The sequence below is a fragment of the Letharia lupina genome (genome assembly GCF_014066315.1).
Source record: "Letharia lupina isolate WasteWater1 chromosome Unknown contig_8, whole genome shotgun sequence".
In the NCBI taxonomy this organism is placed as follows: domain Eukaryota; kingdom Fungi; phylum Ascomycota; class Lecanoromycetes; order Lecanorales; family Parmeliaceae; genus Letharia; species Letharia lupina.
This window is the reverse complement of record NW_023502977.1, coordinates 901,438-915,532: the sequence shown is the minus strand read 5'-3', so window position 1 is coordinate 915,532 and position 14,095 is coordinate 901,438. Positions and strand designations below refer to the sequence as shown.

The window sequence follows — 14,095 nt, the reverse complement described above, 5'->3', positions numbered from 1 at the left end:
TGAATTGTGGTACGGTCGCGAGTCATGACATTGATTGGTTTCAATTTCCAGAGCAAGTCATTGTTGAATGCTCATTTGCATGCATATCAGATTTATTTCCTAGAATTAGGCTAAACCCTCTTTGGCCGACGTATCAATCCTATTATCAAGCGCACCTCGGCATTGTCGATTCTAAAAATCCATCACATCCATCAAATCATACGAGGCGCGAAAAGATGAAATGCAAAGAGTCGTCGTCACAGGGCTGGGAGCAGTGACACCTTTAGGACTAGGTAAGTGGACCGAGAATGCATCCATTCTACACATTCATGACTGAACGATTTAGGTGCTCCGCGTACCTGGAAAAGATTGCTGGATAGCAAATGTGGCATTGTCTCTCTTGCTGGCAGGAGTGAAGCCCATGCGCAACAGCAATGCCAAGTCGCAGGTCTCGTTCCACGGGGAAAGAAAGAGGATGGCGGCTGGACTGCAGGCGAATGGTTGAGTGGTGATGTGCGCCAGATATGATTACGTCTTGTTGACAAGAAGTACGGCGTTGACAATCTTTAGGAGCAGCGCAGAATGTCAACATTCATGCAGTACGCTATGCTGGCCTCGAGCGAGGCTCTCGAGGATGCGGTATGGCGGCCAAAAACTGATCATCAGCGTGAAATGACCGTAAAGCATGACTCTTCCAAATGTCCAATAGCACGATCCAGCTGAACTGGATATCAGGGCGTATGTCTAGGCTCTGGTATTGGAAGTCTAGAAGTGCAGTATCAGACCTCGATCCATCTCTACCAAGGTGTGAGTTCGATCAACCCATCGTCCTACAGTAAAAGACCTGACAGCACCCAGGGTCCTAAAAAGGTCTCTCCCTTGTTCGTACCTAAGCTCCTCATAAATTTAGCTGCTGGTCACATAGCCATGAAATATGGCTTCAAGGTTCGCATTTTCTCATTACTACCCGTGCTACTTCATCTGATCACAGATCAGGGCCCTTCCCACGCCGCAACAACCGCCTGCACGACCGGGGCTCACTCTATAGGTGACGCCTCACGCTTCATTGCCTTTGGCGACGCAGACGTAATGATAGCTGGTGGCTCAGAGTCCTGCATCCACCCTCTTGCCTTCGTCGGGTTCGAACGCTCCCGCTCTCTAACCACTTCCTTCAATCATGCCCCTGAGCAGGCCTCTCGCCCATTCGATGCGGCTCGGGATGGTTTCGTGATTGGAGAAGGAGCTGCTGTACTCGTCCTTGAGTCTCTCCCCCACGCACTTGCTCGTGGTGCCCACATCTATGCGGAGGTTGCCGGCTATGGCACCTCCTCTGACGCGCACCACATGACCGCCCCTCCCTCGGACGGTAATGGTGCCTTTCGTGCTATGCGTTTGGCGCTCAAGAATGCTTCTCTGCCACCTGGCAGTGTCGATTATATAAATGCACATGCTACTTCCACTTCCTTGGGTGACCTCGCCGAAAACCGCGCAATCAAGGCATTGATGTTGGGAGAGAACGGTAAAAAGCATGCAAAGGAGATCAATGTTAGCAGTACGAAAGGTGCTGTGGGACATCTTCTGGGTGCGGCAGGGGCAGTGGAAGCATTGTTCTCTGTTTTGGCAATCAGAGACGGGATCTTACCGCCGACATTGAACTTGACAGATTTGGAAGGATCGGAGTTCAGTTGCAATTACGTTGCTCTGGAGGCGCAAAAGAGTAAAGTAAATGTGGTGCTCTCGAACAGTTTCGGGTTTGGTGGAACCAATGCAAGCTTGTGCTTTAGACTGTATGAAGGAAAGTAGTCAACAGATGGCATGTGTCACGAGCAATTGTAGTGTGAGGTGTGGGGTAATATGAGTATGCTATTTGTCTCATCATGTCCATAGTCGCTCTCCATGGGGGACCTATCCTCTGCCGGCGGTCGTACGCCATCCAGCTCAAAACACCGCCCAAGCCGTCACTATATTTTCTGCACCGTTCGCCCAGCGAACAGTGCAACCGTTGAAAACAACGGTAGGAGAATCCCAAACAAGAGACGCCTGCCAGTGAGGCCAAACCCCTGTCTATATCTTGGAGAATAGGAGAAGACTTTTAATAGTGCTAGAAGGCATGAAAGGGAGAAATGAAAGAATGCCTGGGTTTGAGGAGTTTGATCATGTGTCCTTTATATCTTCGGATGTCTCGTCAGGGGGCTCTGCAGTTTGCACTTGCTCTTGTACGCTCTCTTCAAAGGGGGCACTTCTTGTAGTGGTGGTGCTGCCACTGACAGCAGAAGCACGCCTCGCAGTAGGGTCGAAAGTAGATTTAGCAGCATCATCCTCGTCCTCGATGGCCAATGGGACAGAAAGCTTCGACTCGTCGTTTTGCATCTGCTTCCGCAGCCTCAGGCGCTCTTCTGGGGACATGTTCTGCAACTCCGAACCAAAGGTGATCACCGAAGCCTTCTTTCCATGCACAGTAAAGCTCCCCGTACCGCGGGCTAAGCCTTCGCTTTCGGTCAGAGAGGAATTGTCTTCGGTGGGAACGGCACTTCCGGCGGAATCTTTGCCTTTCCTGCTTCGATGATGTGTGGGAGGGTGAGAATCGCGTAGGGTACGATGTAGACTTCGTCGAACTCTAGACCTTCCGTCATAGTCAGTTTCCGAGGGTTTGGATTTTTCCCGAGTTGTGTCTCCGTCGGATGTATCTGGGCGCTTTGCCTTAGCAGTGGAGGGACTTTCTGGTTCAACAAGGCCGGCCTCTTGCAACACTTCTTGTTCGTTCTCATCCATACTTTGAGTGGGCGTGACCAGCTTTGTAGCTAGATCGCTGGAGTCCAATACTTTAGGCGTGTCCCTTACGCTGCGCGAAGATGGCCGAGGTACCAGGGAATGCCGAGTCGGCTGGGCCATTGCAATGCTAGATTCAGACTTGACGGAAGACTTCGCTGGCTGGAAAGACAAAGGCGGCAATTCCCACGAGCCTTTTGATCTGTGATTAATACCTGACAGTGAAGGCCGGATTGACTCAAAGACATCATCCATACTGAAAGGTTTTGTTGGTAATGGCTGAGTGGCAGGCCGCACTGCAGAATCCGCTTGTTGAGTAGCTCGAGGAGCTGTCTGGTAGCTTTCGGGGAGCTCAAACTTTTTGGAATCAGGTCCTACCGGCGAGGGTGCTGGCAGAATCGAGCCTATTACGCTGTCATGCCCCGAACGGCGGTCATTACTCGACTTGAAGTCTTCTTCGAGATCCATGGCCAGAATATCTCGGTGACATCGTGTGCGCCAATACTCCATTCGCATCCACTTAATCTTCGCAGCCATTCCACCAGCAGCGAGCACGATTTGTTCCCTCGTCTTGTTCTGTATGGGAGCTAAGATCTGTAGATGCCTAGCATTCCGTAGCTGTATGTCCAGCTGCTTACCGGCCTCGTTCAGCTTGGCGTCTGCTTCCGCTATCTTTTGGGCCATAATCTGTCGTCTCGCTGCTTGGATTTGATGAGCAAGTTCAGCATCGGCTTTGTTATCTTGCAGCGATGCTTCACTATGCGTAGTATGCACCGATCGTGCGGAGTTGCCGGAATTCAAACGACGCATGGCGCGAGTCTTTTGACCATCAGTACTTCCTCCGATGAGACCTCTCATGCGTACACCAGCTGTCCGAAATGCCGAAGCGTAGTTCAACTTTGCAAGCCAGTCATTCATTTCAGCTTCATTATCCGCCAAGAAAGTCTCCTCGAACCCTCCATGACGCACAAACACCAGGGCATGCTTATGCTTCTTGTAGGTAGTATCCAACAACGCCACAGCATCCTCAGTGGACATTAAAACGTCAGGCTTGAATTGCTCGAGCGGAGGTTTGAAAACCACAGGCGACCCTGGAAGCCCGTGTTTGTGGTGAGAGTCGTGCTGATGCATCAAACTTTTGATCCATGTGGTGTTGCGAAAGAAGTACAACTGAGCTCCTGTCAATATCGCACCCCACTCTTGCCATGGCGAACGAGCTTTCTTTTTCTTCATGTCCTTGCGCCAAAGTATACCCACTTTAGTGATTTTGATGTCAACCACTCCAGGATGGGCTTCTGCTGGGTTCGCCATGGTTTCTGGTGACATGAAAGCTTCTGGTCGGGACCTCGAGGACACTATTTGCAAGATACCAGATTTGAAGAAGGTCTTGTTCAGATTGGCGAGATTTAGAGACGGCGCTGTTCCAAGATATGTATAATGGTCGTCTAAAATCATGACATCTTTGAGCGACGGACGAAGGGAGTCTAGTCTGTTATCCAAGATGAGCGTGTAAGGATCAACGGGTTCTCGAGAGGGTTTGCCTAGAGAGTCTGTACTAGGCCTTGCGAAAATGTTTTTGCGTGCCTTGCGGGCAACGATTCGCTCTCCATTGGTGTCGACATCGTCCTCTACATGGATGAAGGGGGTATAGGAAATGTTGTCATAGAAGCATTCCAAAATCTCGTCAGCTACACCTTGGCCCCTCGCATTCTTGGTGTAATCGTTTTTCTGCATCTTGTGCTTGTTGTTCTTATTGAAAACGTCGGTATGAAGGATTAATATTGAAAAGGCTATGAAGTATGCTTCATCTAGGAGATGATATATGTCAATTTTTGAACCATTGGAGAGAGCTATAGAACTTACCCGGTGACGCGTAGACTCCGGGGTTGCATTCATGGTACCTGTTTGCAAAAGCTTGAAGGACTCGATCGATTTGCTGGGTCTCTTTTGGAAGTTCCACTTCCATCAACAACTTTCTGGTGGACATGTCAAGAGGATCGCCAAAGAACTTGAAGCCTCGCATGTAGCTGCGTAGTACATTCTTGAAAAAGTCGTCGCTGGACTGGGACAGAATCGTAGCAACGACGCCTCGGCTTACAGCTTCCTCGAGCCGGATCAGATACTTTGCCGGTGTGTCTCCCTCTTGGCGCTGAGGAACTATGACAGGTTCTCTACTCAGGCTGAATGATTGAGACTTTGATCCAGCCGAGATAGGCGTGCCTGGGATTGCTGGATGACTAGAGCCCTGCCGCAGCTGTAAAGGCTCGGAATTCTGTCTGAGTCGAGATAAATTGAATAGCCCTCCGAGACTTGCTCTTCCAGTGGTTGAGGAGGACGTCCTACCCGATATAGGCAAAGGAGGCGTTGGCAGGGATTCATCCTCCCCACTCTGCCTGACAGAACCCTTGGTCGAGGACCGGCCTCGGCGGCCAAAGGGCGCTGAGTCAGTCCGGACAGGAGAAGAACTCCCAGATTGCCGAGAGTTGTTGGAGTCCATGCGAGAGATATCGCCCCTGACATGACTTGGAGACGGTAGTGGAGAAGTGAACCCATTGCTGTCATGACCTGGATAAGAGGAACGATGTACAGCAGTTAGAGGTGGAGTGCGGGCAGGAGATAGACGGCGTGGAGTTTCTGATGTACAGGCCCCAATCGATGCTCGCGGGGTGAAGCCAGTATTTTGCGGTGGCTCTGGAGTTGATACTTTGACTGGCAGGGGGAAAAGAGGGCCTTTGTTCTTCTTACGTCTTGGAAGACGAAAGAATGTCGTCGTGGTTGATACTGTGTGGGTTGTCGTTGTCGTTGCATAGACCCCGTGGTCTCCAAGACTCCCTTCTGACCTGGAAGATTCTGACAACCTTGAGACTGGCAAGGCCAACGAGGAATTGGAGTCATCGCCGTATGCGGGGGGAGCAGTCAGCCCCTTGAATCTATCTGGTTCTTCGAAGGTGATGCGGGACTCTCTTGCGCTTGGGTTGGCGAATGTAGGGTCTACAGTATTCTGACGAGAAGTCGACGCCATCTCGGATAGAGAGGTCATTGATGGCTTGGAAGAAATCGTCTTGGTGGGTTCTGATGGTTTGTGACGGCGAGGCAATGTGAATGTTGACATCTTCTTCCGACTCGGATCCAGACTGTCTTGAGGTGCTGTGGTAACAATGGAGGGAGCTGTAGAAGCCCGCTGATTAGCACCCTCTTTTTTCTTCTCCGAAGGCCATCCTCGTATTCATGACCTTACCTGTTGGCATAGGGGGCACCGGTGTGAGTCCATGATCTCTGGCTGTCTTCGATATCTAATATACAGCAATCCAATTAGCCCATTCCAGACGTCTAGTTATGAGAGAGAGAGAGAGAGAGAGAGATCAACCTGAGGATCACTAGCATGACGATATTTCAGCATGCTGAATCGCTGACGCTTCTGTGGCTGTTCGGGCAGCATTGGACTCTCCGCTCTTTCGGTAGAAGGTGTAGCCTGATCGACCGCTGAAGGTTCGAATGAGTTTCTGAGTGGAGATGGTGTTTTGACAGACTCGAGGGCATCGTGGCCGAGACGCAAGGTACTGTTGTTGGAGTCCTGCTCATGGTGTTTCGGAAATAGAAGAGGATCAATGGTGCTGTGACGACGGAGGCCTCCCGTGGTATCACCTGATCTGGTAGTCCGGAGGCGACTCCAAGGCATGCTGCATGAATTGTAGAAGGAGCATTGAGTCTGTGCTCTCAGGAGTTTGATAGCGATGTGGTCTCGTATTCGGGGTCACTAGGAGGATAGGATGCTGTCGCGGCAACAAGGCCGAAGGATGTGGAAGGATGTTGGAGGATGAGGTCAGAAAGAGGGCAGCGATTGGACTAAACGAGTGACGAGCTGGGAGACGGCGATGAGAGCAGAAGAGGTGCAGAGGGATTCGAGGGATTCGAGGGATCAGAGGAATCACTGTTATTCAAAAGGAATAAGAGGAATATAACTTCCAGAAGTTGACCTTTCTGATGGGTTTTAATTCTCCCTTGATTAAGGTAAGGTATTTTAATTTAATGCCTAGACGTATTCACGCTACTTGATTTTAATGACAGGTACGGTAAAGTACAGACTTGCCGTCCTGCCGCTGGTGGCCCTCATAAAATGAAGTGGCTCGCTGGCCTTTAAATCCCTGAATTGAATGATGATGATTTCCTTACCTTATCGTCCCTTCACTGACATAAAGTACATGTACTAGTACTTAATTATGCCTCCATGCCAAGACCTTATGCATCAAGGCCCAGGAGCACCGAGTACGAGTACTATACCAAACCCGAGGGTCTCCGCAATCAGGCAGAAATAGTTTTAACCTACCTACAAGTAGGTACTCGATGTACTACTCACTATCACTATCCTCCCTCTTGGATTTTACACGCCCATGAGATTGAAAATGACAAGGAAAATGACAAGGAAATCATTGCTAAAGCAGTAGCTTGACAAGAAGACGACATAGAATGTATTCTTCTTCCATCAATCTCTTCGCACTGAGCCCCGCCCTGCTCCTATGGAGTCTGATAATCCTCTCACCTCATCCCAGCACTTCCTTCCTGAAGCATCCTCATCCTACCCCGCAACTGCCTCTTCGCATACCCCAACAAGCCTCTTCCAATTCCAATCCTCAGTCATGGCTATCTCGCGCCCGAGACGGCCTCATTCACACTATCTGGCGCATTCCCACCGAGACCGGCTTGACCAAGGCCAATAGCAAAGCGTCCACCCTAGCCGGCCCTCCGCCAACACTCCTGGCAAGATATGGAGGGGACTTGGTCCTGCGCTTCGATATCAACTCAATCGACGAGGCAGAGGCACTTGCGCAAGCCATCAACGTCCTCTTTCTTGATGTTTGGGAGTTTACCACCGATTGGGTAGATATACGCTTGTCCAAGGATGTGGTAAGTAGCAAGCGCAACGCTGGGATAACAAAGATTCTGACGACTCTATTTATCCAACAGGTGCCATCACTCTTGGGACTTCTACCGCCATCTCTGCAGCATGCTCATACTCCCCTAATGCATGACCTCGCCCAAGCAATCTTTGAATCATACCCTTCTCTCACCTTCCTGGATCCCTCGACTTCTCCGCAGGAAGCCTCTCGCTCATTCAGCCCTGACCTCCGCCCTTCTACCGATGAGACTAACATCTTCTTCCGCGACTACCAGCCTCTCTCTGTCATTGTCCCTTGGATGCGCCTCCTGTGCTCTCTCTTCCCAACTCACGTCCGCATGACCAATATCGGCGTATCATACGAAGGCCGGGACATACCTGCGCTTCGCGTTGGTGTGCACCCAACCAACTCTCAACAGCAGACCTCTCCCCGCAAGACTATCATCATTGCTGGGGGCTCCCATGCCCGCGAATGGATTAGCACATCTTCTGTTAATTATGTTGCCTATTCCTTCATCACCGCCTACGGTAAATCAAAACCCATGACGAAGCTCCTTGAGAATTATGATTGGGTCTTCATTCCAACCCTCAACCCGGACGGCTACGTCTACACATGGGAAAATGACCGTCTTTGGCGTAAGAACCGCCAGCAAACCGCCCTCCGGTTCTGCAAAGGCCTTGACCTCGACCGCGCATATGGTTTCGAATGGGACAGCGAATCCTCAAGGAATAGCCCCTGTTCCGAGAGTTTTTCCGGAGAGAGCCCATTCGAAGCTGTGGAATCTCGCCGCTTTGCCAATTGGGTCCGCAATGAGACCGAAAACAACAATGTAGAAATTGCAGGGTTCCTAGACTTTCACAGCTATTCGCAGCAAGTGCTATATCCTTACTCCTATTCTTGTACCTCCTCTCCTCCATCACTTGAGAACCTAGAGGAGCTCGCCATTGGTCTTGCAAAAGCCATCCGTGTCACTAACGGTGAGAAATACGGCGTCACTTCCGCCTGCGAGGGAAGCGTGATGACCACACCGACCAAGAAGCGTCCGCAAAGCAACATCGAGAAGTCCCAGAGCGAAAAGAGACTGTGGCCTCGAATGGAAACAGGAGGTGGCAGTGCTCTTGACTGGTTCTATCACGAACTGAAAGTTTCTTACGCTTACCAAATCAAATTGCGAGACACTGGCAGCTATGGGTTCCTTCTGCCGAGTAAGAATATTTTGCCAACTGGCAAGGAGGCATTCAAAGCTGTGGAATATTTCGGTGAGTATCTAATGGGAAACAAAGGGATTGAGATGTCCGAGACTGAGACAAGCTTCAATGACGGGGCCGAAGTACCAAAAGCTAAAGGAGTGATAGTAGAGGAGGAGGACTGGGTGATGGTGGAGCAGGAATTAGAGGATGACCTCGAAAAGGAGGTAGTCGCCAGTTGGGAACTGCACCGACGACGAAGAAAGTAGGTCACGTAACATGTAATAGCCTGTCGCACTTTTGGGTATGATATCTATTGGGGAAGGAGCGGGAGCGGGGGGTTTTCAAAGGGTCTATATTCTTTTGAGGAATTGCCTCAACATATGACGAAGTAGTTAAAATCCAAGACCATCACGTCCGTTACTTTGGTATTGACGAGGTAAAAAGCCTCAGTACAAGAGCTTGATTGGGGCAAAATTATCAAGCAATTTCATCTATCGAGCATGGTCCATGATATTATCTATAAAGCTGCTACAGCTATTAATGCATGGTTGCCGGTCTATGGCCTTAGCTAATAGGTGCTTTTCCTTGCTCGAAGTGACGGACCCGACCCGTTTTTATTACTATTCCTCTTTGCAGGCTTCTTGACAGCGACCGCCTTGCTCGGCAAACTCCCTTCATCGCTGTTGTCATCCTCATCACTTTCGTGTTCGAAGAAGTGACTCTTGAGTGCCGTTTCGCTCTTCCTCGCTGCTTTGCGTTTCGGCGCTGCCCTTCTTTTGGGCAAATTGGTGGGTACTTTACCATTGTGACCGCTGATGGTTGTAGCTGCTTTCTTCCCAATTGTCGAGGCTTCCTTGGGGAGTGTTACCTTGTCGTCCTTATCTGCTTCGGTTAAAGCCCCGTCGCTGTCATCGGTGTCCGGGGGCCCACGATTCACGACATCCGAAGGCATTGGTGGAGCGTGCGGAGTACTAGTACCATTCAAAGCATCCCTGTCAACCGGACCCCCTCCATCTTCAATTGTGAGCTCGCCCGCTCTACGTGGGACCTCCTCTTCGTCATGTGCTTCGGGGAGAAAACCTCCACCATCAAGGGCGTCATCATCTGCAGGGAAGCCACCTCCGATGTCTTCTTTGTCATCGGCGTAAGTAAATGGACCTCTGTATGGTTTTGGACCCGTTCCAGTCTCGGCTTGCCGGGCCTTCTTGGCCTTGCTTGGATTCGTGAAAGGGTTCACTTCCTCGGCGGTATGCGCATCCGCGTCGCCTCCGTACTCCTCCCTGACCCGTTCGATTATACGCAGGCCCATCAGCCATTTCCTCCACGTTCCTAACGCGGTTTTCTCCCTCTTGCCTTCTTCTTTGATCTTTCGCTCTTCCTCATCTTTCTCCCACCTACACATTTTATACTAAGTCAGCTTGATTCATATTCTGGGGTAAAAGCCTGGGTCCGCAACAACTTCGTAGAGTTAAGTATGCCTTTCGCTCGCAAGAGATATCTTAGATCCCAAAGAGCGGTATGAATTTGAGAAGATGGGCCTGGGAAAATGTGCACATACTCATCAATTACTGCGTGCTCGTGCCCCTTCGCAACCACCACGCCGGTAATTACAGGCACCGCCCTCTGCTTACCAAATTCGAAACCGGTCACAGCTTCCGCGAAGTCTATGCCCAGTCTCTTGCATATTCTGACGGTACTTTTTAGCGGTATATGAACAGCACCCTTCGGGACCATAGTGGGAACATAGCAATCCATGTTACCAAATGCGTTCTTTGGAATGACTCCATTTTCGATTGGTGGGGGAATGATCCAGTCTGTCTGGTGCAAAGCGTACAGGCCTTGTTTGAGCTTTTCACCATCTCTCTCAGCCTCTTCAACTTCACGCTTCCTGGTAAGGGTGACTGCCCGAACAGGCACCATTTTCATCGGAAACTCGCCTATAATGAATTTGGTTTAGCGGATTAAAAACGGTAACGTGGACAGGGTTGGAAGGATTTGGTCCGAAAAGGTACGTACCAGGCTTGACCGCCCGACCTTCTTTGTGCCAGCTTTCGCCCGTGCGGCAGATCTCAACATCATTACGTCTATAAACAGGTTCCTCCTTCACCTTGTCTCCTTTGCCCGTAGTGAATGTGCTTACAGGAATCGCACCCGGCAGTAGCGCTTCCTCTCTTCGCAAATGCCTTTCAAGCACATACTCTGCAGAAGCTTTGAAGCTTTGAAGAGTTCCTTCGCTTGCTTTGAGTTCTTTCTTCTCCGGTTTCATAGCCTTGAGGTCTTTAGCCTCCTCAATGTCATCTGCTACAGTCCTCATATCCGGAGTCCTAGAATAGCCGCTCATGACTGTCTTGAACCAATCGTAGTCCTCATAATGCTTGATCTTTCCTCTTCTATTGTAGACGGGCACCTTCTCGATTGGAAGCCGTACTCCTTTGGTTCTGCCAGGCCACATGTGCCGTTTTAGGTAACGAGTAGTGACATCTTTGGCTGTTCCATCAGCGGAGTATGCCACGATGTATCCAAACACCTGTTTTGCTTTGTCCGCCTTGGCGCCTCTGGATTCAAACTGACCTAGATGTTCGGGATTAGTTGCCACTGCTGGAGTGAGTATCATTGGATCGACTGGGAAAATCTCGCTGGTGACGGGGGATATAACCTCGGTCCAGTAGGTCGGAAACGGCATGTCTCTATCGTAATTCATGTTCGCTCGCGTACGAGGAGTAGCAGGTGTTACATCAACTACGGACGCGTCGTCGTCGTCGTCCTCCTCATCGAACGGGATGTCCTCCCCACTGTCCTTAAATGAGACTTCCGAAAGGTCTACTGGCGCACTCCTCGCACCTCTAAGCATATCATTTCTACCAACGGTTTTGCTGGGTGTCGTGGAAGTTTTCGTTACCATAGGCGCGATTCCGGAATCAGATTCTTCACTGGGGGCAGGTACCTCATCAGCATCGTTCATCTTCGGTATTTTCGAAACATTCCTCCTCTGTTCCGAAGCTTCTTCGTTCTTGCTCCAACCAAACCCAACAGGCTGCAAGCTCGTGGTCAGCCTCGTTTCGAGTCCTAGACCCCGAATCAAAGTGGTAAAAAGCTGGGCTCCAACGTCTCGGGAGCCTTCGCAACTTTTCGCGAGCTTCCTGAACTTCTCAATGCTCCCTATTCGCTCGCCGTGCTGTTCTGGGTCGTGCTTGTCGTTCCTATACGATGCAATGTCCTCTTCTAAGACCGCAAGTGCTTTGTACCCTTGTTTCCGTAGCCCGGGGGCTGTAATGGTGAATCGCTTTTTCCAATAGGCAGCCAGTACTTTGAGTAGTCGTAGGGTGGGGTCGCCTCGACTCATGTTTGGAGCACCTCTTTCTTGCCTCTCTGCAGGTCTCCCCCAATCCCTCTGATTCCTCTCGCTTTGTTCTGCTCGTTTTCCTTTCTTATTATTGCATGTCGTAAATTTGGGGTCCTCCACGGCAGCATCTCGAATGATCCCTGCGGCGATCTTCCATTTGGTGATTTCCTTGTTCACGCCGGGCGGTATTTGACCAACTAGAATACGCTGAGTCTCCTTGTCACATGTCCAGCCATTTCTGATTAGATTGTGGAAGAGCAGGAATTGCACGTGCATAATGTGTGTGGACACCCTGATCTGTCTTTCAATCTTGCTTGGTCCTTTACTCTTGTCTTGAGGATTGGTGGTGGAGCCAATACGAGCACTTTTGTCAAGTGTGAGCTCAAGATCACCCGATGGGCCAGCAGCTGCGCTTGAGGATAGCGTGGCATTAGGATATATAGCGTCCTCCCAATCAACTTCATCGTTGTCCTCGTCTTCCTGGTGCGCTATCTTCCGTCTTTTCGAATTCGGTGGCGACTGAACATCCTCGAAGTCGGCACTGCTAACATCGCTGAGAGAACTGTCACTTTCTGAGCCACCCAACTGATCAAAAAAAGCCTTGTTATCTTGTAAAGTCGCAGACGCGTCGGGCTTATCTGCGGTATCAAAAAGACTGGGCTTCTTGGCTAAATTTGGCGTTGGACTATTGGCAGAAGAGGTGGACAAACGGCGTTTGGAAGGGATGAAAGGTGGCATTCTAAGTGTTTGTGGTCATTTGGCAGTGGATCATCACCACTATCACTATAGAAGAGTTGTCGGCGCCCCTTTTGACTTGTATTCGTCGCGCCCCTAACGGAAATGACAAGGTTTGCCATGACGTCGGGAGATCTATCGCTAATCTTGCCTGGACGATCGACAACGCTACTTTAAGTACTCTAAGACCTGTCAAAGTCTTTGGGGAAAGGGGGAGCTCGGGGGGGTCCCAGCTTTCGGGTAGAGCGTGGCACCAAGTAACCGCCAGCTTTTGGATTGGAACGTATATCTCTCGACAATAAAATCTACACTCACGTTTTACGACCTCATCCTGCGATTTTTGAGACACTCTGGGAGCTCATAGAGTCCAAGAACCTCTAATTCACTCTCCGTAAATGGGATGCCTCGTCTATTGAAATGAAGCCACTGTAAACTCCCTGACGTGTGGTTTCTTCACAAATCTCTATTCTTAAGTCTACGGCTCAAGGCACCTGTGGTAATTGCTGTCGACCTAGGAGGCTATCGAGGCTCATATGCGCCCACTAAGACTATCATAACGGCGCATAGCTTTCTAGTGAGTCTACACCGCATTTGCTGTGTCTCGAGATCTACAAATGCCTAAGCTAACTGACCAGAACTTAGCTCGCTCTTTGATGTCAAACGCAATGGAAGCGATCAACAATCGTCTCAAGCAACTGGAAGACATTGAGACGTCTCTACCTCGGGCAAGAGGCAACCACGCAAAGAAGTGCCAGGGAAGACAGGCAATTGCAGCTCAAGAGACAGGAAGAACATCGCGATTTTCTTGAAGCACTGAGGGAGCGGGATCAAGAAGAGGATGTGAGTACACTGCGCTCTCCCACTCGACGGTCTAGAGTTAAAGGGAGTGCTCAGGAGCTCCGTCGAAGACGAAGGATCCTTTCTCGGTCTTCCTTTGGTCATCTGGCGGTAGGATCTCGTGATGATGAGAGCCAAGCTTCTACAGATGTCGAAAATTGGCCGGTGACAAGAAGCGAAACGAAGGTCAAGCGCTCTGCCAGTAAGATTGTCCCCAGCTCCAGCTCAGGGAGAAAGGACTACGGTCTGCCCACTGCTCGCGATAGCTAGGGAAGGGACTTCTTTACACGACCCTCGGACGGCAAGTTGGTCTATCTTCACTGTTGCATACCGGGGTGTGAAAA

The 14,095-nt window shown here is 50.3% G+C and overlaps 5 protein-coding genes across 5 annotated transcripts; 3 read left to right on the top strand and 2 right to left on the bottom strand.

The window, feature by feature from the left end:
- Positions 1–220: 220 nt before the first annotated feature.
- On the top strand, positions 221–1,782 carry HO133_010088 (uncharacterized protein; the record flags this gene model as incomplete). Its single annotated transcript, XM_037300944.1, has 6 exons — positions 221–272; positions 326–492; positions 550–657; positions 715–786; positions 838–924; positions 976–1,782. 6 exons carry the CDS (start codon positions 221–223, stop codon positions 1,780–1,782), a joined length of 1,293 nt encoding a protein of 430 aa, XP_037153761.1.
- Positions 1,783–2,133: 351 nt separating this feature from the next.
- On the bottom strand, positions 2,134–6,427 carry HO133_010087 (uncharacterized protein; the record flags this gene model as incomplete). The annotated part of the gene is made up of 4 exons (XM_037300943.1): positions 2,134–4,556; positions 4,612–5,916; positions 5,987–6,041; positions 6,116–6,427. The coding sequence occupies 4 exons, from the start codon at positions 6,425–6,427 to the stop codon at positions 2,134–2,136; spliced, it is 4,095 nt and encodes a 1,364-aa protein (XP_037153760.1).
- Positions 6,428–7,215: 788 nt separating this feature from the next.
- On the top strand, positions 7,216–9,102 carry HO133_010086 (uncharacterized protein; the record flags this gene model as incomplete). The annotated part of the gene is made up of 2 exons (XM_037300942.1): positions 7,216–7,653; positions 7,714–9,102. 2 exons carry the CDS (start codon positions 7,216–7,218, stop codon positions 9,100–9,102), a joined length of 1,827 nt encoding a protein of 608 aa, XP_037153759.1.
- A 302-nt stretch (positions 9,103–9,404) lies between these two features.
- On the bottom strand, positions 9,405–12,917 carry HO133_010085 (uncharacterized protein; the record flags this gene model as incomplete). The annotated part of the gene is made up of 3 exons (XM_037300941.1): positions 9,405–10,230; positions 10,395–10,773; positions 10,853–12,917. The coding sequence occupies 3 exons, from the start codon at positions 12,915–12,917 to the stop codon at positions 9,405–9,407; spliced, it is 3,270 nt and encodes a 1,089-aa protein (XP_037153758.1).
- Positions 12,918–13,579: 662 nt separating this feature from the next.
- On the top strand, positions 13,580–14,021 carry HO133_010084 (uncharacterized protein; the record flags this gene model as incomplete). The annotated part of the gene is made up of 2 exons (XM_037300940.1): positions 13,580–13,626; positions 13,670–14,021. 2 exons carry the CDS (start codon positions 13,580–13,582, stop codon positions 14,019–14,021), a joined length of 399 nt encoding a protein of 132 aa, XP_037153757.1.
- Between the last annotated feature and the right edge of the window lie 74 nt (positions 14,022–14,095).